This window comes from Lampetra fluviatilis, chromosome 13 (assembly GCF_964198595.1).
Source record: "Lampetra fluviatilis chromosome 13, kcLamFluv1.1, whole genome shotgun sequence".
Lineage (NCBI taxonomy): Eukaryota > Metazoa > Chordata > Hyperoartia > Petromyzontiformes > Petromyzontidae > Lampetra > Lampetra fluviatilis.
In genome coordinates this window covers 274,110-300,454 of record NC_136287.1, presented here as the reverse complement: position 1 = coordinate 300,454, position 26,345 = coordinate 274,110, and the positions used below count along the sequence as shown (strand labels likewise).

Below are 26,345 nucleotides of genomic sequence, written 5' to 3'. Positions count from 1 at the left end.
ATGACGAGGCCCCTCTCGGTCCCTCTCCACCAGAGCTCTCCGTCGTGCCACTGCATTGCCAATGCCGACAAGTGAAGGCGAATCACAACCTGTGCCGGCTGGAAAACCTACCGGAGGTGGCCTTCGCAAATGTAAAGAGGAAGGTGCTTTACTCCTACATGGTCCGGTTTCACCAACAGGACACCCTGAGGAACCACAAGGACCATGCCTGGAGGAAAGCCCTGCCCTGCATTTCTCCAGAGAGGCCGCTGAAGGCAACTCTACTCCAGCCCGACGTACAACTGCATTGGTGACCTCAGCTGGAGCATCGCCCACGGCACTGTCACCACCAACGCCTCCCTGGCGCACTTCACCGACACGTCCCCGGAGTGCCGGTTCTGCGGTAAAGTGGAGACGGTGGCGCACCAATACGTGGAGTGCAAGAGCCTGGACTTGTTGTTCAAGGTCCTCAAAAACATCCTCCTAAGGTTCAGCCTCCGACTTCTCCCCGACGGTCCTCATCTTTGGATACCAAAAGGGCAACGGACCCAAACATCTTCAGGGGCTGGTCAACGTGCTCGTCGGCTACGCCAAGCTGGCCATTTACAGGGCGAGGAAGGTGGCCCTGGAGGGGAAACGTCCGGCCAGCAGCGTGGGCATCTTCCGCGCTCTGGTCGGAGCCCCAGGGTGTGTGGGCTGGAGTTCCACCATGCGCGGCTGACCCACACCGTGCCGGCCTTCAAGGAGCAGTGGGCAATGGAGGAGGCCGTGTGCTCGGTGGCAGATGACGGGGAGCTTTGCATGCAGTTATGAGCTACCCGTCGGAGGCCGTCAGACTGCGAGAAGGGCTGCGTGCAGAACGAGAGAGAGCGAGAGAGAGAGCGAGAGAGTGAGTGAGAGAGTGAGCGAGAGGTGGGGGTTTACATAAAGCAAAGTTATTATTTAAAAAGAAAAGAAAATTACGAAATGATGAACGAAGCAAAGTGCCGAATACACCAAGCATCTTCTTGTTTCCACTGATCGTAAAAAAAGGAGAGGGAGGAGAGGGAGCAGAGGGAGGAGAGGGAGGGAGGGAGGGAGTGAGGGAGAGGAGAGGGAGGGAGAGGAAGTGAGCGATTTCGAGGCATGGGAAGGCAGCCAGAACCGGTGCTACCAACAATTGCCCAATCTCTGCGGTCCTATATTTAATTGTGAAGGAACAGGCAGATAAGCCACCTCCTTCACATAACAGTCCCTCACATAAACATTATTCCTTCAGTATAATTGTTATTCTGATTATGAAACCGCACGGCACGCGGCGCGGAACCAGTCAGTAGACTCTGTGGGCTCCCCCAGGGAAGCTGCTCCCCCTGTGCTTTGTCCCGGGAGCTGCGGTTACGAGTCACATGGACGGAGAGGGCAGGGGGCGCCCTGGAGATGCCCAGGGGGAACCCAGGGTGGCCCAAGGGGTTCCTGTTATCATCCCAAGTTCAGGGGGGCCTCTTCACCTCCCACCCTCACCCCCCTCCCCTCTATTTGAATCACCCAATAGTTGTGTGTGTGCACCTAGCCTGGTCGCCATGTCACCACCACTTAGTGGTGAACATTAGCTGCTGTTGTGTGTGTGTGTGGGGAGCGGTGGTACGGTGGTTTGCTCATCGCGCTACGAACCCGGTGACTCCCCGTTCTTTTCCCACTCACGGTCGTTGTCAGTGGCATGCTGGGGGGGGGGGTGGTGGTGATGGTCGTGATGGTGGTTGTGATGATGGTGGTAATGATGGCGGTGGTAGTGATGGTGGTAATGGTGATGGTGTGTGTGCTGTAGTGCGCGTGGAGCACCGCTGTGAGCTGAACTGCAAAGCGGTTGGATACAAGTTCTACGTACGCCACGCGGAGCGGGTCATCGACGGGACCTCCTGCGTGGGGAAGGGGGAGGGGGAGGGGGAGGGCCCCCCCGCCCCCTTGACTGGGCCCCCTGGAACCCTTGGGCACCCCGCTGAGCCTGCACACACGGACGCGGTCATGCACGTGTGCGTGACCGGGCAGTGCAAGGTTAGCGCCCCCGTTGCCCAACATCCGGGCCTCCACTCCTAATCCCGGCCTTGGTGGCGCGGTGTGGCGCTGTGTGGTGTGGTGTGGCGTGGCGTGATGCGTTGTGTCCCTGTGTGGCGAGCAGCGCGTGGGCTGTGACGGGCTGCTGGGCTCGGGGCTGGCGGACGACCGCTGCGGCACATGCGGTGGTGACGGCGGCGCTTGCCGCGTGGTAGCTGGGACATTTCGCAGGGCTGCGCTCGAGCCAGGCTACCACCGTGTCGTGGCCATCCCCGCAGGCGCCACCCACATCCGCGTCTCCGAGCTCACGCGCTCACGCAACTACCTGGGTATGTGCGCACACGGTGTGTACATACATACATGTGCGTACGTGTGTGTGGGCGCGTGGGGAGCGGTAGTGCATTGGTTAGCTAACACCAGTGACGAATATTTGAAGCGGTCCCGGGCCTCACCTAGGTCGACTCGGTCTCAAATTTGTATCTGGTAGAGTGTGTAAACATCGTCACTAGGGAGACAAAGGCGGTCGGGCATGGTGCTGGCCACCCACCCCCTTCTGTGTCATGCCAGCCTTCATCGGGGCTCACGGACTTGCCATTGACTGCTATCAGCGGTGTCAAGATTGGCTTTTGTGCAAGAGGCTCCTGAAGGACTCTACTGGGCAGTTGGAGGAGTCTCCCTCCAGCAACGGCGGAGGGCAGAGGAGCGACGCTCACAACAACAAGCGGAGCGCTGGGTGCCTAAAACAGCAAGTTTGCACAGTAGGGGGCATCGGTGGTGCATCGGCCAGTCATCTCAGTCATTCAACCAATGGCACCTGGGTCTGTTCCGTGACTTCCTGCCAGCATGCGTTTGACACTTCAAATGGCCTTAAAGTAAACATAGCCTGGCAGAAGCGCCATGGTGATGTCACCATCCCTTAATGGCAAACAGTGGTTGTTGTTGCATGCGCGTGTACATGTGTGCGTGTGTGCGCGTGTATATGTGTACATGTACGTGTACATGTGTACATATATACATGTAAATGTGTACGTGTGTGCATATGTGTGTGCACAGCCCTGATGAGCCACACCGGCGTGCCCATTGTCAATGGGAACTGGGCGATCGACCGGCCGGGCCGATTCGGTGCGGCTGGCACGGAGTTTGTTTACCAGCGGCCGAGCGAGGGCCCCGCGGGCCCCGGGGAGACCCTGACGGCGCGGGGCCCAACAAGCGAGCCCGTGGACGTCTACGTGAGTGAACACAAAGACAAAGATTCCTCACCTTTCAAAACGGCGGGGAAAGTGCTATTAGTAAATTACTTCGAAGGCCGGCATTGCAGACGACGGGGCGATTTGGCCGGGCCTGGCCACCTTTGTTTTCCCAATGGTGATATTTGTACATTGCACCTCCTCCCTCCTCCTCGCACCTCCTCCACCTCCCAGGTGATTTTCCAGCAGCCCGAGCCAGCCGTGAGCTACGAGTTTGTGGTGCCTAGAGATGGGAGCCACGACGACGGTCAACGTGGTGATGATGGCAACGATGGTCACCGTGGCGATGGTGGAAACCACAGTGATGATGGTGATGTCGGCGTTGAATCAGCACCCCTTGGGCCCCCTGGATCTCGCGTGCTCCCTGGAGCCCTGGGAACCCCTGGACCAGTACCCGCAGGTAGAGGCCGGGTTACTGGTTTGGATGATTCAGCTTCCATATCGAGGAGTAGCGAACGGTGGCGCAGTGGTTAGCACGCTGCACTACAAACCCGATGACCTGCACTCCATCCCTGCTCACAGCCACTATCCAACATCGGTGACGAATTTCTAAACAGGCGTTGGGACTCCCCTAGGTCGACTCAGCCTAAAATTTGTACTTGATGTGGTGTGTATAAAACATCAACAATGGGGAGACAAAGGCGGCAAGGTATGGTGCTGGCCAACAATCCCCTCGTGTGCCGTCCCAGACTTAATAGGTGGTTGCTAACAGCACTTGTGCCGGACATTCTTTTCATGTTACATGGAGGATCTTTTGTCTTTATAGAGGAGATGCAGAATGGAGCGAGCGGAGCTGCTGACCGTCAGCCTGGCACGCCCACCCCGGGCGACGATGCCACTTTTGCCACGGAGACAACGGTTGGGCGTGAGGTTGCCATGGCAATCGGTCGCCAACGAGCCCCCTCCGACCCTGTGGCGATGGTGGCCCTCTCTCCCCGCCTGCGGGAGCACAACTGGAAGCAGACGGGAAGCACGGAGTGCACGGTGACGTGCGGACACGGTGAGGGCGTAGTGAGTGAGAGGGTGAGTGGGTGAGTGGATGAGTGGTAGTTGTGTGGTCAGGTCGTGACTATCAGTGCCAATACACTCACCATAGCTTTGTCATACCCTTGCCGTAGCTGTCACCATGACCGTACCATAACTGTGTAGTGACCATGCCGTGGCCATGGCCGTGCCATGACCATGACGTGACTGTGCCGTGACCGCGGCTGTCACTGTGCTCTGACCGGGTGGTGCCATAGGTCAGCGCGTGCCGGTGTTCGGGTGCGTGCACCGCACGAGCCAGCGCGCCGTGCCGGACTCGCTGTGCGACGCCACCATGAAGCCCTCACCGGAGCCCGAGGCGTGTGCCACCAAACCCTGCCCGGCCTAGTGAGTGAATCTCACACCCTACCCTGCCCGGCCTAGTGAGTGACTCTCACACCCAACACTGCCTGGCCTAGTGAGTGACACTCACACCCAACCCTGCCCAGCCTAGTGAGTGACACTCACTACCAACCCTGCCCAGCCTTGTGAGTGACACTCACACCCAACCCTGCCCAGCCTAGTGAGTGACTCTTACACTCAACCCTGCCCGGCCTAGTGAGTGACTCTTACACCCAACCCTGCCCAGCCTAGTGAGTGACTCTCACACCCAACCCTGCCCGGCCTAGTGAGTGACTCTTACACCCAACCCTGCCTGGCCTAGTGAGTGACTCTCACACCCAACCCTGCCTAGCCTAGTGAGTGACACTCACTACCAACCCTGCCTGGCCTAGTGAGTGACACTCACTACCAACCTTGTCCAGCCGAGTGAGTGACTCTCACACCCAACCCTGCCTGGCCTAGTGAGTGACACTCACACCCAGCCCTGCCCAGCCAAGTGAGTGACACTCACACCCAACCCTGCCTGGCCTAGTGAGTGACTCTCACACCCAACCCTGCTTGGCCTAGTGAGTGACACTCACACCCAACCCTGCCTGGCCTAGTGAGTGATGCTCACTACCAACCCTGCCTGGCCTAGTGAGTGACACTCACTACCAACCCTGTCCAGCCTAGTGAGTGACTCTCACACCCAACCCTGCCTGGCCTAGTGAGTGACACTCACACCCAGCCCTGCCCAGCCTAGTGAGTGACACTCACACCCAACCCTGCCTGGCCTAGTGAGTGACACTCACACCCAACCCTGCTTGGCCTAGTGAGTGACTCTCACACCCAACCCTGCCCAGTCTAGTAAGTGACACTCACTACCAACCTTGCCCGGCCTTGTGAGTGACTCTCACACCCAACCCTGCCCAGCCTAGTGAGTGACTCTCACACCCAACCCTGCCCAGTCTAGTAAGTGACACTCACACCCAACCCTGCCCGGCCTTGTGAGTGACTCTCACACCCAACCCTGCCCAGCCTAGTGAGTGACTCTCACACCCAACCCTGCCCAGCCTAGTGAGTGACACACCCAAACCTGCCCAGCCTAGTGAGTGACTCTCACACCCAACCCTGCCTGGCCTAGTGAGTGACTCTCACACCCAACCCTGCCCAGCCTAGTGAGTGACTCTCACACCCAACCCTGCCCAGCCTAGTGAGTGACACACCCAACCCTGCCCAGCCTAGTGAGTGACACACCCAACCCTGCCCAGCCTAGTGAGTGACACTCTCACCCAATCCTGCCTGACCTAGTGAGTGACACACCCAACCCTGCCCAGCCTAGTGAGTGACACTCACACCCAACCTTGCCCAGCCTAGTGAGTGACACTCACACCCAATCCTGCCTGACCTAGTGAGTGACTCTTACACCCAACCCTGCCAAGCCTAGTGAGTGACACTACCAAACCTGTCCAGCCTAGTGAGTGACTCTCACACCCAAACCTGCCCAGCCTAGTGAGTGACTCTCACCCAACCCTGCCCAGCCTAGTGAGTGACACTCACACCCAACCCTGCCCAGCTTAGTGAGTGACTCTCACACCCAACCCTGCCCAGCCTAGTGAGTGACACTCACACCCAACCCTGCCCAGCCTCGTGAGTGACACTCACACCCAACCCTGCCCGGCCTAGTGAGTGACACTCACACCCAACCCTGCCCAGCTTAGTGAGTGACTCTCACCCAACCCTGCCCAGCCTAGTGAGTGACACTCACACCCAACCCTCCCCAGCCTAGTGAGTGACACTCACACCCAACCCTGCCCAGCCTAGTGAGTGACACTCACACCCAACCCTGCCCAGCCTAGTGAGTGACTCTCACACCCAACCCTGCCCAGCCTAGTGAGTGACACTCACATCCAACCTTGCCCAGCCTAGTGAGTGACACTCACACCCAATCCTGCCTGACCTAGTGAGTGACTCTTACACCCAACCCTGCCAAGCCTAGTGAGTGACACTCACACCCAAACCTGCCCAGCCTAGTGAGTGACACTCACACCCAAACCTGCCCAGCCTAGTGAGTGACTCTCACCCAACCCTGCCCAGCCTAGTGAGTGACACTCACACCCAACCCAACCCTGCCCAGCTTAGTGAGTGACTCTCACACCCAACCCTGCCCAGCCTAGTGAGTGACACTCACACCCAACCCTGCCCAGCCTCGTGAGTGACACTCACACCCAACCCTGCCCGGCCTAGTGAGTGACACTCACACCCAACCCTGCCCAGCTTAGTGAGTGACTCTCACCCAACCCTGCCCAGCCTAGTGAGTGACACTCACACCCAACCCTGCCCAGCCTAGTGAGTGACACTCACACCCAACCCTGCCCAGCCTAGTGAGTGACACTCACACCCAACCCTGCCCAGCCTAGTGAGTGACTCTCACACCCAACCCTGCCCAGCCTAGTGAGTGACACTCAGACCCAATCCTGCCCAGCCTAGTGAGTTACACTCACACCCAATCCTGCCAGGCCGAGTGAGTGACTCTCACACTCAACCCTGCCCAGCCTAGTGAGTGACTCTCACACCCAACCCTGCCCAGCCTAGTGAGTGACACTCACACCCAACCCTGCCCAGCCTCGTGAGTGACTCTCACACCCAACCCTGCCCGGCCTAGTGAGTGACACTCACACCCAACCCTGCCCAGCTTAGTGAGTGACTCTCACACCCAACCCTGCCCAGCTCAGTGAGTGACTCTCACACCCAACCCTGCCCAGCCTAGTGAGTGACACTCACACCCAACTCTGCCCAGCCTTGTGAGTGACTCTCACACCCAAACCTGCCCGGCCTAGTGAGTGACTCTCACACCCAACCCTGCCTGGCCTAGTGAGTGACACTCACACCCAACCCTGCCCAGCCTAGTGAGTGACTCTCACACCCAACCCTGCCCAACCTAGTGAGTGACACTCAGACCCATCCCTGCCCAGCATAGTGAGTGACACTCACACCCAACCCTGCCCGGCCTAGTGAGTGACTCTCACACCCACCCCTGCCTGGCCTAGTGAGTGACACTCACACCCAACCCTGCCTGGCCTAGTGAGTGACTCTCACACCCAACCCTGTCCAGCCTAGTGAGTGACACTCACACCCAACCCTGCCCAGCCTAGTGAGTGACACTCACACCCAACCCTGCTCAGCCTTGTGAGTGACTCTCACACCCAACCCTGCCCGGCCTAGTGAGTGACTCTCACACCCAACCCTGCCTGGCCTAGTGAGTGACACTCACACCCAACCCTGCCTGGCCTAGTGAGTGACTCTCACACCCAACCCTGCCCAGTCTAGTGAGTGACTCTCACACCCAACCGTGCCCAGCCTAGTGAGTGACACTCACACCCATTCCTGCCTGGCCTAGTGAGTGACTCTCACACCCAACCCTGCCCAGCCTAGTGAGTGACTCTCACACCCAACCCTGCCCAGCCTTGTGAGTGACTCTCACTCCCAACCCTGCCCGGCCTAGTGAGTGACTCTCACACCCAACCCTGCCTGGCCTAGTGAGTGACACTCACACCCAACCCTGCCCAGCCTAGTGAGTGACTCTCACACCCAACCCTGCCCAACCTAGTGAGTGACACTCAGACCCATCCCTGCCCAGCATAGTGAGTGACACTCACACCCAACCCTGCCCAGCCTTGTGAGTGACTCTCACACCCAACTCTGCCCTGCCTAGTGAGTGACTCTCACACCCAACCCTGCCTGGCCTAGTGAGTGACACTCACACCCAACCCTGCCTGGCCTAGTGAGTGACTCTCACACCCAACCCTGTCCAGCCTAGTGAGTGACACTCAGACCCAACCCTGCCCAGCCTAGTGAGTGACACTCACACCCAACCCTGCCCAACCTTGTGAGTGACTCTCACACCCAACCCTGCCCGGCCTAGTGAGTGACTCTCACACCCAACTCTGCCTGGCCTAGTGAGTGACACTCACACCCAATCCTGCCTGGCCTAGTGAGTGACTCTCACACCCAACCCTGCCCAGTCTAGTGAGTGACTCTCACACCCAACCCTCCCCAGCCTAGTGAGTGACACTCACACCCAATCCTGCCTGGCCTAGTGAGTGACTCTCACACCCAACCCTGCCCAGCCTAGTGAGTGACTCTCACACCCAACCCTGCCTGGCCTAGTGAGTGACACTCACACCCAACTCTGCCTGGCCTAGTGAGTGACTCTCACACCCAACCCTGCCCAGCCTAGTGAGTGACTCTCACACCCAACCCTGTCCAGCCTAGTGAGTGACACTCACACCCAACCCTGCCCAGCCTAGTGAGTGACACTCACACCCAACCCTGCTCAGCCTTGTGAGTGACTCTCACACCCAACCCTGCCCGGCCTAGTGAGTGACTCTCACACCCAACCCTGCCTGGCCTAGTGAGTGACACTCACACCCAACCCTGCCTGGCCTAGTGAGTGACTCTCACACCCAACCCTGCCCAGTCTAGTGAGTGACTCTCACACCCAACCCTGCCCAGCCTAGTGAGTGACACTCACACCCATTCCTGCCTGGCCTAGTGAGTGACTCTCACACCCAACCCTGCCCAGCCTAGTGAGTGACTCTCACACCCAACCCTGCCCAGCCTTGTGAGTGACTCTCACTCCCAACCCTGCCCGGCCTAGTGAGTGACTCTCACACCCAACCCTGCCTGGCCTAGTGAGTGACACTCACACCCAACCCTGCCCAGCCTAGTGAGTGACTCTCACACCCAATCCTGCCCAACCTAGTGAGTGACACTCAGACCCATCCCTGCCCAGCATAGTGAGTGACACTCACACCCAACCCTGCCCAGCCTTGTGAGTGACTCTCACACCCAACTCTTCCCGGCCTAGTGAGTGACTCTCACACCCAAACCTGCCTGGCCTAGTGAGTGACACTCACACCCAACCCTGCCTGGCCTAGTGATAGACTCTCACACCCAACCCTGTCCAGCCTAGTGAGTGACACTCACACCCAACCCTGCCCAGCCTAGTGAGTGACACTCACACCCAACCCTGCCCAACCTTGTGAGTGACTCTCACACCCAACCCTGCCCGGCCTAGTGAGTGACTCTCACACCCAACCCTGCCTGGCCTAGTGAGTGACACTCACAAACTACCCTGCCTGGCCTAGTGAGTGACTCTCACACCCAACCCTGCCCAGTCTAGTGAGTGACTTTCACACCCAACCCTCCCCAGCCTAGTGAGTGACACTCACACCCAATCCTGCCTGGCCTAGTGAGTGACTCTCACACCCAACCCTGCCCAGCCTAGTGAGTGACTCTCACACCCAACCCTGCCTGGCCTAGTGAGTGACACTCACACCCAACTCTGCCTGGCCTAGTGAGTGACTCTCACACCCAACCCTGCCCAGCCTAGTGAGTGACTCTCACACCCAACCTTGCCCAGCCTAGTGAGTGACACTCAGACCCAACCCTGCCCAGCCTAGTGAGTGACACTCATACCCAACCCTGCCCAGCCTAGTGAGTGACACTCAGACCCAACCCTGCCCAGCCTAGTGAGTGACTCTCACACCCAACCCTGCCCAGCCTAGTGAGTGACTCTCACCCAACCCTGCCCAGCCTAGTGAGTGACACTCACACCCAATCCTGCCCAGCCTAGTGAGTGACACTCACACCCAAACCTGCCCAGCCTAGTGAGTGACTCTCACCCAACCCTGCCCAGCCTAGTGAGTGACACTCACACCCAACCCTGCCCGGCCTAGTGAATGACACTCACACCCAACCCTGCCCAGCTTAGTGAGTGACTCTCACACCCAACCCTGCCCAGCCTAGTGAGTGACACTCACACCCAACTCTGCCCAGCCTTGTGAGTGACTCTCACCCAACCCTGCCTGGCCTAGTGAGTGACTCTCACACCCAACTCTGTCCAGCCTAGTGAGTGACACTCACACCCAACCCTGCCCAGCCTAGTGAGTGACACTCACACCCAACCCTGCTCAGCCTTGTGAGTGACTCTCACACCCAACCCTGCCCGGCCTAGTGAGTGACTCTCACACCCAACCCTGCCTGGCCTAGTGAGTGACACTCACACCCAACCCTGCCTGGCCTAGTGAGTGACTCTCACACCCAACCCTGCCCAGTCTAGTGAGTGACTCTCACACCCAACCCAGCCTAGTGACTGACACTCACACCCATTCCTGCCTGGCCTAGTGAGTGACTCTCACACCCAACCCTGCCCAGCCTAGTGAGTGACTTTCACACCCAACCCTGCCCAGCCTTGTGAGTGACTCTCACTCCCAACCCTGCCCGGCCTAGTGAGTGACTCTCACACCCAACCCTGCCTGGCCTAGTGAGTGACACTCACACCCAACCCTGCCCAGCCTAGTGAGTGACTCTCACACCCAACCCTGCCCAACCTAGTGAGTGACACTCAGACCCATCCCTGCCCAGCATAGTGAGTGACACTCACACCCAACCCTGCCCGGCCTTGTGAGTGACTCTCACACCCAACTCTGCCCGGCCTAGTGAGTGACTCTCACACCCAACCCTGCCTGGCCTAGTGAGTGACACTCACACCCAATCCTGCCTGGCCTAGTGAGTGACTCTCACACCCAACCCTGTCCAGCCTAGTGAGTGACACTCACACCCAACCCTGCCCAGCCTTGTGAGTGACACTCACACCCAACCCTGCCCAACCTTGTGAGTGACTCTCACACCCAACCCTGCCCGGCCTAGTGAGTGACTCTCACACCCAACCCTGCCTGGCCTAGTGAGTGACACTCACACCCAACCCTGCCTGGCCTAGTGAGTGACTCTCACACCCAACCCTGCCCAGTCTAGTGAGTGACTCTCACACCCAACCCTGCCCAGCCTAGTGAGTGACACTCACACCCAATCCTGCCTGGCCTAGTGAGTGACTCTCACACCCAACCCTGCCCAGCCTAGTGAGTGACTCTCACACCCAACCCTGCCTGGCCTAGTGAGTGACACTCACACCCAACTCTGCCTGGCCTAGTGAGTGACTCTCACACCCAACCCTGCCCAGCCTAGTGAGTGACTCTCACACCCAACCCTGTCCAGCCTAGTGAGTGACACTCACACCCAACCCTGCCCAGCCTAGTGAGTGACACTCACACCCAAACCTGCCCAGCCTAGTGAGTGACTCTCACCCAACCCTGCCCAGCCTAGTGAGTGACACTCACACCCAACCCTGCCCGGCCTAGTGAATGACACTCACACCCAACCCTGCCCAGCTTAGTGAGTGACTCTCACACCCAACCCTGCCCAGCCTAGTGAGTGACACTCACACCCAACTCTGCCCAGCCTTGTGAGTGACTCTCACCCAACCCTGCCTGGCCTAGTGAGTGACTCTCACACCCAACCCTGTCCAGCCTTGTGAGTGACTCTCACACCCAACCCTGCCCGGCCTAGTGAGTGACTCTCACACCCAACCCTGCCTGGCCTAGTGAGTGACACTCACACCCAACCCTGCCTGGCCTAGTGAGTGACTTTCACACCCAACCCTGCCCAGTCTAGTGAGTGACTCTCACACCCAACCCTGCCCAGCCTAGTGACTGACACTCACACCCATTCCTGCCTGGCCTAGTGAGTGACTCTCACACCCAACCCTGCCTGGCCTAGTGAGTGACTCTCACACCCAACCCTGCCCAGCCTTGTGAGTGACTCTCACTCCCAACCCTGCCCGGCCTAGTGAGTGACTCTCACACCAAACCCTGCCTGGCCTAGTGAGTGACACTCACACCCAACCCTGCCCAGCCTAGTGAGTGTCTCACACCCAACCCTTCCCAACCTAGTGAGTGACACTCAGACCCATCCCTGCCCAGCATAGTGAGTGACACTCACACCCAACCCTGCCCGGCCTTGTGAGTGACTCTCACACCCAACTCTGCCCGGCCTAGTGAGTGACTCTCACACCCAACCCTGCCTGGCCTAGTGAGTGACACTCACACCCAATCCTGCCTGGCCTAGTGAGTGACTCTCACACCCAACCCTGTCCAGCCTAGTGAGTGACACTCACACCCAACCCTGCCCAGCCTAGTGAGTGACACTCACACCCAACCCTGCCCAACCTTGTGAGTGACTCTCACACTCAACCCTGCCCGGCCTAGTGAGTGACTCTCACACCCAACCCTGCCTGGCCTAGTGAGTGACACTCACACCCAACCCTGCCTGGCCTAGTGAGTGACTCTCACACCCAACCCTGCCCAGTCTAGTGAGTGACTCTCACACCCAATGCTGCCCAGCCTAGTGAGTGACACTCACACCCAATCCTGCCTGGCCTAGTGAGTGACTCTCACACCCAACCCTGCCCAGCCTAGTGAGTGACTCTCACACCCAACCCTGCCTGGCCTAGTGAGTGACACTCACACCCATTTCTGCCTGGCCTAGTGAGTGACTCTCACACCCAACCCTGCCCAGCCTAGTGAGTGACTCTCACACCCAACCCTGCCCAGCCTAGTGAGTGACACTCAGACCCAACCCTGCCCAGCCTAGTGAGTGACACTCACACCCAATCCTGCCCAACCTAGTGAGTGACACTCAGACCCATCCCTGCCCAGCATAGTGAGTGACACTCACACCCAACCCTGCCCAGCCTTGTGAGTGACTCTCACACCCAACTCTTCCCGGCCTAGTGAGTGACTCTCACACCCAAACCTGCCTGGCCTAGTGAGTGACACTCACACCCAACCCTGCCTGGCCTAGTGATAGACTCTCACACCCAACCCTGTCCAGCCTAGTGAGTGACACTCACACCCAACCCTGCCCAGCCTAGTGAGTGACACTCACACCCAACCCTGCCCAACCTTGTGAGTGACTCTCACACCCAACCCTGCCCGGCCTAGTGAGTGACTCTCACACCCAACCCTGCCTGGCCTAGTGAGTGACACTCACAAACTACCCTGCCTGGCCTAGTGAGTGACTCTCACACCCAACCCTGCCCAGTCTAGTGAGTGACTTTCACACCCAACCCTCCCCAGCCTAGTGAGTGACACTCACACCCAATCCTGCCTGGCCTAGTGAGTGACTCTCACACCCAACCCTGCCCAGCCTAGTGAGTGACTCTCACACCCAACCCTGCCTGGCCTAGTGAGTGACACTCACACCCAACTCTGCCTGGCCTAGTGAGTGACTCTCACACCCAACCCTGCCCAGCCTAGTGAGTGACTCTCACACCCAACCTTGCCCAGCCTAGTGAGTGACACTCAGACCCAACCCTGCCCAGCCTAGTGAGTGACACTCATACCCAACCCTGCCCAGCCTAGTGAGTGACACTCAGACCCAACCCTGCCCAGCCTAGTGAGTGACTCTCACACCCAACCCTGCCCAGCCTAGTGAGTGACTCTCACCCAACCCTGCCCAGCCTAGTGAGTGACACTCACACCCAATCCTGCCCAGCCTAGTGAGTGACACTCACACCCAAACCTGCCCAGCCTAGTGAGTGACTCTCACCCAACCCTGCCCAGCCTAGTGAGTGACACTCACACCCAACCCTGCCCGGCCTAGTGAATGACACTCACACCCAACCCTGCCCAGCTTAGTGAGTGACTCTCACACCCAACCCTGCCCAGCCTAGTGAGTGACACTCACACCCAACTCTGCCCAGCCTTGTGAGTGACTCTCACCCAACCCTGCCTGGCCTAGTGAGTGACTCTCACACCCAACTCTGTCCAGCCTAGTGAGTGACACTCACACCCAACCCTGCCCAGCCTAGTGAGTGACACTCACACCCAACCCTGCTCAGCCTTGTGAGTGACTCTCACACCCAACCCTGCCCGGCCTAGTGAGTGACTCTCACACCCAACCCTGCCTGGCCTAGTGAGTGACACTCACACCCAACCCTGCCTGGCCTAGTGAGTGACTCTCACACCCAACCCTGCCCAGTCTAGTGAGTGACTCTCACACCCAACCCAGCCTAGTGACTGACACTCACACCCATTCCTGCCTGGCCTAGTGAGTGACTCTCACACCCAACCCTGCCCAGCCTAGTGAGTGACTCTCACACCCAACCCTGCCCAGCCTTGTGAGTGACTCTCACTCCCAACCCTGCCCGGCCTAGTGAGTGACTCTCACACCCAACCCTGCCTGGCCTAGTGAGTGACACTCACACCCAACCCTGCCCAGCCTAGTGAGTGACTCTCACACCCAACCCTGCCCAACCTAGTGAGTGACACTCAGACCCATCCCTGCCCAGCATAGTGAGTGACACTCACACCCAACCCTGCCCGGCCTTGTGAGTGACTCTCACACCCAACTCTGCCCGGCCTAGTGAGTGACTCTCACACCCAACCCTGCCTGGCCTAGTGAGTGACACTCACACCCAATCCTGCCTGGCCTAGTGAGTGACTCTCACACCCAACCCTGTCCAGCCTAGTGAGTGACACTCACACCCAACCCTGCCCAGCCTTGTGAGTGACACTCACACCCAACCCTGCCCAACCTTGTGAGTGACTCTCACACCCAACCCTGCCCGGCCTAGTGAGTGACTCTCACACCCAACCCTGCCTGGCCTAGTGAGTGACACTCACACCCAACCCTGCCTGGCCTAGTGAGTGACTCTCACACCCAACCCTGCCCAGTCTAGTGAGTGACTCTCACACCCAACCCTGCCCAGCCTAGTGAGTGACACTCACACCCAATCCTGCCTGGCCTAGTGAGTGACTCTCACACCCAACCCTGCCCAGCCTAGTGAGTGACTCTCACACCCAACCCTGCCTGGCCTAGTGAGTGACACTCACACCCAACTCTGCCTGGCCTAGTGAGTGACTCTCACACCCAACCCTGCCCAGCCTAGTGAGTGACTCTCACACCCAACCCTGTCCAGCCTAGTGAGTGACACTCACACCCAACCCTGCCCAGCCTAGTGAGTGACACTCACACCCAAACCTGCCCAGCCTAGTGAGTGACTCTCACCCAACCCTGCCCAGCCTAGTGAGTGACACTCACACCCAACCCTGCCCGGCCTAGTGAATGACACTCACACCCAACCCTGCCCAGCTTAGTGAGTGACTCTCACACCCAACCCTGCCCAGCCTAGTGAGTGACACTCACACCCAACTCTGCCCAGCCTTGTGAGTGACTCTCACCCAACCCTGCCTGGCCTAGTGAGTGACTCTCACACCCAACCCTGTCCAGCCTTGTGAGTGACTCTCACACCCAACCCTGCCCGGCCTAGTGAGTGACTCTCACACCCAACCCTGCCTGGCCTAGTGAGTGACACTCACACCCAACCCTGCCTGGCCTAGTGAGTGACTTTCACACCCAACCCTGCCCAGTCTAGTGAGTGACTCTCACACCCAACCCTGCCCAGCCTAGTGACTGACACTCACACCCATTCCTGCCTGGCCTAGTGAGTGACTCTCACACCCAACCCTGCCTGGCCTAGTGAGTGACTCTCACACCCAACCCTGCCCAGCCTTGTGAGTGACTCTCACTCCCAACCCTGCCCGGCCTAGTGAGTGACTCTCACACCAAACCCTGCCTGGCCTAGTGAGTGACACTCACACCCAACCCTGCCCAGCCTAGTGAGTGTCTCACACCCAACCCTTCCCAACCTAGTGAGTGACACTCAGACCCATCCCTGCCCAGCATAGTGAGTGACACTCACACCCAACCCTGCCCGGCCTTGTGAGTGACTCTCACACCCAACTCTGCCCGGCCTAGTGAGTGACTCTCACACCCAACCCTGCCTGGCCTAGTGAGTGACACTCACACCCAATCCTGCCTGGCCTAGTGAGTGACTCTCACACCCAACCCTGTCCAGCCTAGTGAGTGACACTCACACCCAACCCTGCCCAGCCTAGTGAGTGACACTCACACCCAACCCTGCCCAACCTTGTGAGTGACTCTCACACTCAACCCTGCCCGGCCTAGTGAGTGACTCTCACACCCAACCCTGCCTGGCCTAGTGAGTGACACTCACACCCAACCCTGCCTGGCCTAGTGAGTGACTCTCACACCCAACCCTGCCCAGTCTAGTGAGTGACTCTCACACCCAATGCTGCCCAGCCTAGTGAGTGACACTCACACCCAATCCTGCCTGGCCTAGTGAGTGACTCTCACACCCAACCCTGCCCAGCCTAGTGAGTGACTCTCACACCCAACCCTGCCTGGCCTAGTGAGTGACACTCACACCCATTTCTGCCTGGCCTAGTGAGTGACTCTCACACCCAACCCTGCCCAGCCTAGTGAGTGACTCTCACACCCAACCCTGCCCAGCCTAGTGAGTGACACTCAGACCCAACCCTGCCCAGCCTAGTGAGTGACACTCATACCCAACCCTGCCCAGCCTAGTGAGTGACACTCAGACCCAACCCTGCCCAGCCTAGTGAGTGACTCTCACACCCAACCCTGCCCAGCCTAGTGAGTGACTCTCACCCAAACCTGCCCAGCCTAGTGAGTGACTCTCACCCAACCCTGCCCAGCCTAGTGAGTGACACTCACACCCAACCCTGCCCGGCCTAGTGAATGACACTCACACCCAACCCTGCCCAGCTTAGTGAGTGACTCTCACACCCAACCCTGCCCAGCCTAGTGAGTGACACTCACACCCAACTCTGCCCAGCCTTGTGAGTGACTCTCACCCAACCCTGCCCAGCCTAGTGAGTGACACTCACACCCAACCCTGCCCAGCTTAGTGAGTGACTCTCACACCCAACCCTGCCCAGCTTAGTGAGTGACTCTCACACCCAACCCTGCCCAGCCTAGTGAGTGACACTCACTACCAACCCTGCCAGCCTAGTGAGTGACACACCCAACCCTGCCCAGCCTAGTGAGTGACATTCACACCCAACCCTGCCCAGCCTAGTGAGTGACACTCACACCCAACTCTGCCCAGCCTTGTCAGTGACTCTCACACCCAACCCTGCCCGGCCTAGTGAATGACTCTCACACCCAACCCTGCCTGGCCTAGTGAGTGACACTCACACCCAACCCTGCCCAGCCTAGTGAGTGACTCTCACACCCAATCCTGCTTGGCCTAGTGAGCGACTCTCACACCCAACCCTGCTTGGCCTAGTGAGTGACTCTCAAACCCAACCCTGCCCAGCCTAGTGAATGACACTCACACCCAACCCTGCCCAGCTTAGTGAGTGACTCTCACACCCAACCCTGCCCAGCCTAGTGAGTGACACTCACACCCAACTCTGCCCAGCCTTGTGAGTGACTCTCACCCAACCCTGCCCAGCCTAGTGAGTGACACTCACACCCAATCCTGCCCAGCTTAGTGAGTGACTCTCACACCCAACACTGCCCAGCTTAGTGAGTGACTCTCACACCCAACCCTGCCCAGCCTAGTGAGTGACACTCACTACCAACCCTGCCAGCCTAGTGAGTGACACACCCAACCCTGCCCAGCCTAGTGAGTGACACTCACACCCAACCCTGCCCAGCCTAGTGAGTGACACTCACACCCAACTCTGCCCAGCCTTGTCAGTGACTCTCACACCCAACCCTGCCCGGCCTAGTGAATGACTCTCACACCCAACCCTGCCTGGCCTAGTGAGTGACACTCACACCCAACCCTGCCCAGCCTAGTGAGTGACTCTCACACCCAACCCTGCCTGGCCTAGTGAGTGACTCTCAAACCCAACCCTGCCCAGCCTAGTGAGTGACTCACCCAACCCTGCCCAGCCTAGTGAGTGACACTCAGACCCAACCCTGCCCAGCCTAGTGAGTGACACTCAGACCCAATCCTGCCTGGCCTAGTGAGTGACACTCACACCCAATCCTGCCTGGCCTAGTGAGTGACTCTCACACCCAACCCTGCCCAGCCTAGTGAGTGACTCTCACACCCAACCCTGCCCAGCCTAGTGAGTGACACACCCAACCCTGCCCAGCCTCGTGAGTGACAATCTCACCCAATCCTGCCTGACCTAGTGAGTGACTCTCACACCCAACCCTGCCCAGCCAAGTGAGTGACACTCACACCCAACCCTGCCCAGCCTAGTGAGTGACACTCACACCCAATCCTGCCTGACCTAGTGAGTGACTCTTACACCCAACCCTGCCCAGCCTAGTGAGTGACACTCACACCCAAACCTGCCCAGCCTAGTGAGTGACACTCAGACCCAATCCTGCTTGGCCTAGTGAGTGACTCTCACACCCAACCCTGCCCAGCCTAGTGAGTGACTCTCAAACCCAACCCTGCCCAGCCTAGTGAGTGACTCTCACACCCAACCCTGCCCAGCCTAGTGAGTGACACTCACACCCAACCCTGCCCAGCCTCGTGAGTGACTCTCACACCCAACCTTGCCCAGCTTAGTGAGTGACTCTCACACCCAACCCTGCCCAGCCTAGTGAGTGACACTCACACCCAACTCTGCCCAGCCTTGTGAGTGACTCTCACACCCAACCCTGCCCGGCCTAGTGAGTGACTCTCACACCCAACCCTGCCTGGCCTAGTGAGTGACACTCACACCCAACCCTGCCCAGCCTAGTGAGTGACTCTCACACCCAACCCTGACCAGCCTAGTGAGTGACACTCAGACCCAACCCTGCCCAGCCTAGTGAGTGACACTCACACCCAATCCTGCTTGGCCTAGTGAGTGACTCTCACACCCAACCCTGCCCGGCCTAGTGAGTGACTCTCACACCCAACCCTGCCTGGCCTAGTGAGTGACTCTCACACCCAAACCTGCCCGGCCTAGTGAGTGACTCTCACACCCAACCCTGCCTGGCCTAGTGAGTGACACTCACACCCAACCCTGCCCAGCCTAGTGAGTGACTCTCACACCCAACCCTGCCCAACCTAGTGAGTGACACTCAGACCCATCCCTGCCCAGCATAGTGAGTGACACTCACACCCAACCCTGCCCAGCCTAGTGAGTGACTCTCACACCCAACCCTGCCTGGCCTAGTGAGTGACACTCACACCCAACCCTGCCTGGCCTAGTGAGTGACTCTCACACCCAACCCTGTCCAGCCTAGTGAGTGACACTCACACCCAACCCTGCCCAGCCTAGTGAGTGACACTCACACCCAACCCTGCCCAGCCTTGTGAGTGACTCTGACACCCAACCCTGCCCGGCCTAGTGAGTGACTCTCACACCCAACCCTGCCTGGCCTAGTGAGTGACACTCACACCCAACCCTGCCTGGCCTAGTGAGTGACTCTCACACCCAACCCTGCCCAGTCTAGTGAGTGACTCTCACACCCAACCCTGCCCAGCCTAGTGAGTGACACTCACACCCATTCCTGCCTGGCCTAGTGAGTGACTCTCACACCCAACCCTGCCCAGCCTAGTGAGTGACTCTCACACCCAACCCTGCCCAGCCTTGTGAGTGACTCTCACTCCCAACCCTGCCCGGCCTAGTGAGTGACTCTCACACCCAACCCTGCCTGGCCTAGTGAGTGACACTCACACCCAACCCTGCCCAGCCTAGTGAGTGACTCTCACACCCAACCCTGCCCAACCTAGTGAGTGACACTCAGACCCATCCCTGCCCAGCATAGTGAGTGACACTCACACCCAAACCTGCCCGGCCTAGTGAGTGACTCTCACACCCTAGTGAGTGACACTCACACCCAACCCTGCCTGGCCTAGTGAGTGACACTCACACCCAACCCTGCCCAGCCTAGTGAGTGACACTCACACCCAACTATGCCCAGCCTTGTGAGTGACTCTCACACCCAACCCTGCCCGGCCTAGTGAGTGACTCTCACACCCAACCCTGCCTGGCCTAGTGAGTGACACTCACACCCAACCTTGCCCAGCCTAGTGAGTGACACTCACACCCAACCTTGCCCAGCCTAGTGAGTGACTCTCACACCCAATCCTGCTTGGCCTAGTGAGCGACTCTCACACCCAACCCTGCCCAGCCTAGTGAGTGACTCACCCAACCCTGCCCAGCCTAGTGAGTGACACTCAGACCCAACCCTGCCCAGCCTAGTGAGTGACACTCAGACCCAATCCTGCCTGGCCTAGTGAGTGACACTCACACCCAATCCTGCCTGGCCTAGTGAGTGACTCTCACACCCAACCCTGCCCAGCCTAGTGAGTGACTCTCACACCCAACCCTACCCAGCCTAGTGAGTGACACACCCAACCCTGCCCAGCCTAGTGAGTGACAATCTCACCCAATCCTGCCTGACCTAGTGAGTGACTCTCACACCCAACCCTGCCCAGCCTAGTGAGTGACACTCACACCCAACCCTGCCCAGCCTAGTGAGTGACACTCACACCCAATCCTGCCTGACCTAGTGAGTGACTCTTACACCCAACCCTGCCCAGCCTAGTGAGTGACACTCACACCCAAACCTGCCCAGCCTAGTGAGTGACACTCAGACCCAATCCTGCTTGGCCTAGTGAGTGACTCTCACACCCAACCCTGCCCAGCCTAGTGAGTGACTCTCACACCCAACCCTGCCCAGCCTAGTGAGTGACACTCACACCCAACCCTGCCCAGCCTCGTGAGTGACTCTCACACCCAACCCTGCCCGGCCTAGTGAGTGACACTCACACTCAACCCTGCCCATCTTAGTGAGTGACTCTCACACCCAACCCTGCCCAGCTTAGTGAGTGACTCTCACACCCAACCCTGCCCAGCCTAGTGAGTGACACTCACACCCAACTCTGCCCAGCCTTGTGAGTGACTCTCACACCCAACCCTGCCCGGCCTAGTGAGTGACTCTCACACCCAACCCTGCCTGGCCTAGTGAGTGACACTCACACCCAACCCTGCCCAGCCTAGTGAGTGACTCTCACACCCAACCCTGACCAGCCTAAATGAGTGACACTCAGACCCAACCCTGCCCAGCCTAGTGAGTGACACTCACACCCAATCCTGCTTGGCCTAGTGAGTGACTCTCACACCCAACCCTGCCCAGCCTAGTGAGTGACTCTCACACCCAACCCTGCCTGGCCTAGTGAGTGACACTCACACCCAACCCTGCCTGGCCTAGTGAGTGACTCTCACACCCAACCATGTCCAGCCTAGTGAGTGACACTCACACCCAACCCTGCCCAGCCTAGTGAGTGACACTCACACCCAACCCTGCCCAGCCTTGTGAGTGACTCTCACACCCAACCCTGCCCGGCCTAGTGAGTGACTCTCACACCCAACCCTGCCTGGCCTAGTGAGTGACACTCACACCTAACCCTGCCTGGCCTAGTGAGTGACTCTCACACCCAACCCTGCCCAGTCTAGTGAGTGACTCTCACACCCAACCCTGCCCAGCCTAGTGAGTGACACTCACACCCAATCCTGCCTGGCCTAGTGAGTGACTCTCACACCCAACCCTGCCCAGCCTAGTGAGTGACTCTCACACCCAACCCTGCCCAGCCTTGTGAGTGACTCTCACTCCCAACCCTGCCCGGCCTAGTGAGTGACTCTCACACCCAACCCTGCCTAGCCTAGTGAGTGACACTCACACCCAACTCTGCCTGGCCTAGTGAGTGACTCTCACACCCAACCCTGCCCAGCCTAGTGAGTGACACTCACACCCAACCCTGCCTGACCTAGTGAGTGACTCTCACACCCAACCCTGCCCAGTCTAGTGAGTGACTCTCACACCCAACCCTGCCCAGCCTAGTGAGTGACACTCACACCCATTCCTGCCTGGCCTAGTGAGTGACTCTCACACCCAACCCTGCCCAGCCTAGTGAGTAACTCTCACACCCAACCCTGCCCAGCCTCGTGAGTGACTCTCACTCCCAACCCTGCCCGGCCTAGTGAGTGACTCTCACACCCAACCCTGCCTGGCCTAGTGAGTGACACTCACACCCAACCCTGCCCAGCCTAGTGAGTGACACACCCAACCCTGCCCAACCTAGTGAGTGACACTCAGACCCATCCCTGCCCAGCATAGTGAGTGACACTCACACCCAACTCTGCCCAGCCTAGTGAGTGACTCTCACACCCAACTCTGCCCAGCCTAGTGAGTGACTCTCACACCCAACCCTGCCTGGCCTAGTGAGTGACACTCACACCCAACCCTGCCTGGCCTAGTGAGTGACTCTCACACCCAACCCTGTCCAGCCTAGTGAGTGACACTCACACCCAACCCTGCCCAGCCTAGTGAGTGACACTCACACCCAACCCTGCCCAGCCTTGTGAGTGACTCTCACACCCAACCCTGCCCGGCCTAGTGAGTGACTCTCACACCCAACCCTGCCTGGCCTAGTGAGTGACACTCACACCCAACCCTGCCTGGCCTAGTGAGTGACTCTCACACCCAACCCTGCCCAGTCTAGTGAGTGACTCTCACACCCAACCCTGCCCAGCCTAGTGAGTGACACTCACACCCAATCCTGCCTGGCCTAGTGAGTGACTCTCACACCCAACCCTGCCCAGCCTAGTGAGTGACTCTCACACCCAACCCTGCCTGGCCTAGTGAGTGACACTCACACCCAACTCTGCCTGGCCTAGTGAGTGACTCTCACACCCAACCCTGCCCAGCCTAGTGAGTGACTCTCACACCCAACCCTGCCCAGCCTAGTGAGTGACACTCACACCCAACCCTGCCCAACTTAGTGAGTGACTCTCACACCCAACCCTGCCCAGCCTAGTGAGTGACACACCCAGCTCTGCCCAGCCTTGTGAGTGACTCTCACACCCAACCCTGCCCAGCCTAGTGAGTGACTCTCACCCAACCCTGCCCAGCCTAGTGAGTGACACTCACACCCAATCCTGCCCAGCCTAGTGAGTGACACTCACACCCAAACCTGCCCAGCCTAGTGAGTGACTCTCACCCAACCCTGCCCAGCCTAGTGAGTGACACTCACACCCAACCCTGCCCAGCTTAGTGAGTGACTCTCACACCCAACCCTGCCCAGCCTAGTGAGTGACACTCACACCCAACTCTGCCCAGCCTTGTGAGTGACTCTCACCCAACCCTGCCCAGCCTAGTGAGTGACACTCACACCCAACCCTGCCCAGCTTAGTGAGTGACTCTCACACTTAACCCTGCCCAGCTTAGTGAGTGACTCTCACACCCAACCCTGCCCAGCCTAGTGAGTGACACTCACTACCAACCCTGCCAGCCTAGTGAGTGACACACCCAACCCTGCCCAGCCTAGTGAGTGACACTCACACCCAACCCTGCCCAGCCTAGTGAGTGACACTCACACCCAACTCTGCCCAGCCTTGTGAGTGATTCTCACACCCAACCCTGCCCGGCCTAGTGAGTGACTCTCACACCCAACCCTGCCTGGCCTAGTGAGTGACACTCACACCAAACCCTGCCCAGCCTAGTGAGTGACTCTCACACCCAATCCTGCTTGGCCTAGTGAGCGACTCTCACACCCAACCCTGCCTGGCCTAGTGAGTGACTCTCAAACCCAACTCTGCCCAGCCTAGTGAGTGACTCACCCAACCCTGCCCAGCCTAGTGAGTGACACTCAGACCCAACCCTGCCCAGCCTAGTGAGTGACACTCAGACCCAATCCTGCCTGGCCTAGTGAGTGACACTCACACCCAATCCTGCCTGGCCTAGTGAGTGACTCTCACACCCAACCCTGCCCAGCCTAGTGAGTGACTCTCACACCCAACCCTGCCCAGCCTAGTGAGTGACACACCCAACCCTGCCCAGCCTAGTGAGTGACAATCTCACCCAATCCTGCCTGACCTAGTGAGTGACTCTCACACCCAACCCTGCCCAGCCTAGTGAGTGACACTCACACCCAACCCATCCCAGCCTAGTGAGTGACACTCACACCCAACTCTGCCCAGCCTAGTGAGTGACTCTCACACCCAACTCTGCCCAGCCTAGTGAGTGACTCTCACACCCAACCCTGCCTGGCCTAGTGAGTGACACTCACACCCAACCCTGCCTGGCCTAGTGAGTGACTCTCACACCCAACCCTGTCCAGCCTAGTGAGTGACACTCACACCCAACCCTGCCCAGCCTAGTGAGTGACACTCACACCCAACCCTGCCCAGCCTTGTGAGTGACTCTCACACCCAACCCTGCCCGGCCTAGTGAGTGACTCTCACACCCAACCCTGCCTGGCCTAGTGAGTGACACTCACACCCAACCCTGCCTGGCCTAGTGAGTGACTCTCACACCCAACCCTGCCCAGTCTAGTGAGTGACTCTCACACCCAACCCTGCCCAGCCTAGTGAGTGACACTCACACCCAATCCTGCCTGGCCTAGTGAGTGACTCTCACACCCAACCCTGCCCAGCCTAGTGAGTGACTCTCACACCCAACCCTGCCTGGCCTAGTGAGTGACACTCACACCCAACTCTGCCTGGCCTAGTGAGTGACTCTCACACCCAACCCTGCCCAGCCTAGTGAGTGACTCTCACACCCAACCCTGCCCAGCCTAGTGAGTGACACTCACACCCAACCCTGCCCAACTTAGTGAGTGACTCTCACACCCAACCCTGCCCAGCCTAGTGAGTGACACACCCAACTCTGCCCAGCCTTGTGAGTGACTCTCACACCCAACCCTGCCCAGCCTAGTGAGTGACTCTCACCCAACCCTGCCCAGCCTAGTGAGTGACACTCACACCCAATCCTGCCCAGCCTAGTGAGTGACACTCACACCCAAACCTGCCCAGCCTAGTGAGTGACTCTCACCCAACCCTGCCCAGCCTAGTGAGTGACACTCACACCCAACCCTGCCCAGCTTAGTGAGTGACTCTCACACCCAACCCTGCCCAGCCTAGTGAGTGACACTCACACCCAACTCTGCCCAGCCTTGTGAGTGACTCTCACCCAACCCTGCCCAGCCTAGTGAGTGACACTCACACCCAACCCTGCCCAGCTTAGTGAGTGACTCTCACACTTAACCCTGCCCAGCTTAGTGAGTGACTCTCACACCCAACCCTGCCCAGCCTAGTGAGTGACACTCACTACCAACCCTGCCAGCCTAGTGAGTGACACACCCAACCCTGCCCAGCCTAGTGAGTGACACTCACACCCAACCCTGCCCAGCCTAGTGAGTGACACTCACACCCAACTCTGCCCAGCCTTGTGAGTGATTCTCACACCCAACCCTGCCCGGCCTAGTGAGTGACTCTCACACCCAACCCTGCCTGGCCTAGTGAGTGACACTCACACCAAACCCTGCCCAGCCTAGTGAGTGACTCTCACACCCAATCCTGCTTGGCCTAGTGAGCGACTCTCACACCCAACCCTGCCTGGCCTAGTGAGTGACTCTCAAACCCAACTCTGCCCAGCCTAGTGAGTGACTCACCCAACCCTGCCCAGCCTAGTGAGTGACACTCAGACCCAACCCTGCCCAGCCTAGTGAGTGACACTCAGACCCAATCCTGCCTGGCCTAGTGAGTGACACTCACACCCAATCCTGCCTGGCCTAGTGAGTGACTCTCACACCCAACCCTGCCCAGCCTAGTGAGTGACTCTCACACCCAACCCTGCCCAGCCTAGTGAGTGACACACCCAACCCTGCCCAGCCTAGTGAGTGACAATCTCACCCAATCCTGCCTGACCTAGTGAGTGACTCTCACACCCAACCCTGCCCAGCCTAGTGAGTGACACTCACACCCAACCCATCCCAGCCTAGTGAGTGACACTCACACCCAATCCTGCCTGACCTAGTGAGTGACTCTTACACCCAACCCTGCCCAGCCTAGTGAGTGACACTCACACCCAAACCTGCCCAGCCTAGTGAGTGACACTCAGACCCAATCCTGCTTGGCCTAGTGAGTGACTCTCACACCCAACCCTGCCCAGCCTAGTGAGTGACTCTCACACCCAACCCTGCCCAGCCTAGTGAGTGACACTCACACCCAACCCTGCTTAGCCTCGTGAGTGACTCTCACACCCAACCCTGCCCGG

At 58.8% G+C, this 26,345-nt stretch overlaps 1 protein-coding gene across 1 annotated transcript in view; it reads left to right on the top strand.

Annotated features, from left to right (window-relative positions):
* The window catches only part of LOC144935364 (thrombospondin type-1 domain-containing protein 4-like), an 85,738-nt gene that overhangs the window by 38,301 nt on the left and 21,092 nt on the right, over window positions 1–26,345 (top strand). The window contains exons 7-12 of the mRNA XM_078861930.1: window positions 1,784–2,010; window positions 2,135–2,339; window positions 3,064–3,239; window positions 3,432–3,657; window positions 4,024–4,257; window positions 4,499–4,628. Of these exons, the coding sequence (XP_078718056.1) occupies window positions 1,784–2,010; window positions 2,135–2,339; window positions 3,064–3,239; window positions 3,432–3,657; window positions 4,024–4,257; window positions 4,499–4,628 (1,198 nt within the window). The remainder of the gene's footprint in view (window positions 1–1,783; window positions 2,011–2,134; window positions 2,340–3,063; window positions 3,240–3,431; window positions 3,658–4,023; window positions 4,258–4,498; window positions 4,629–26,345) is intronic.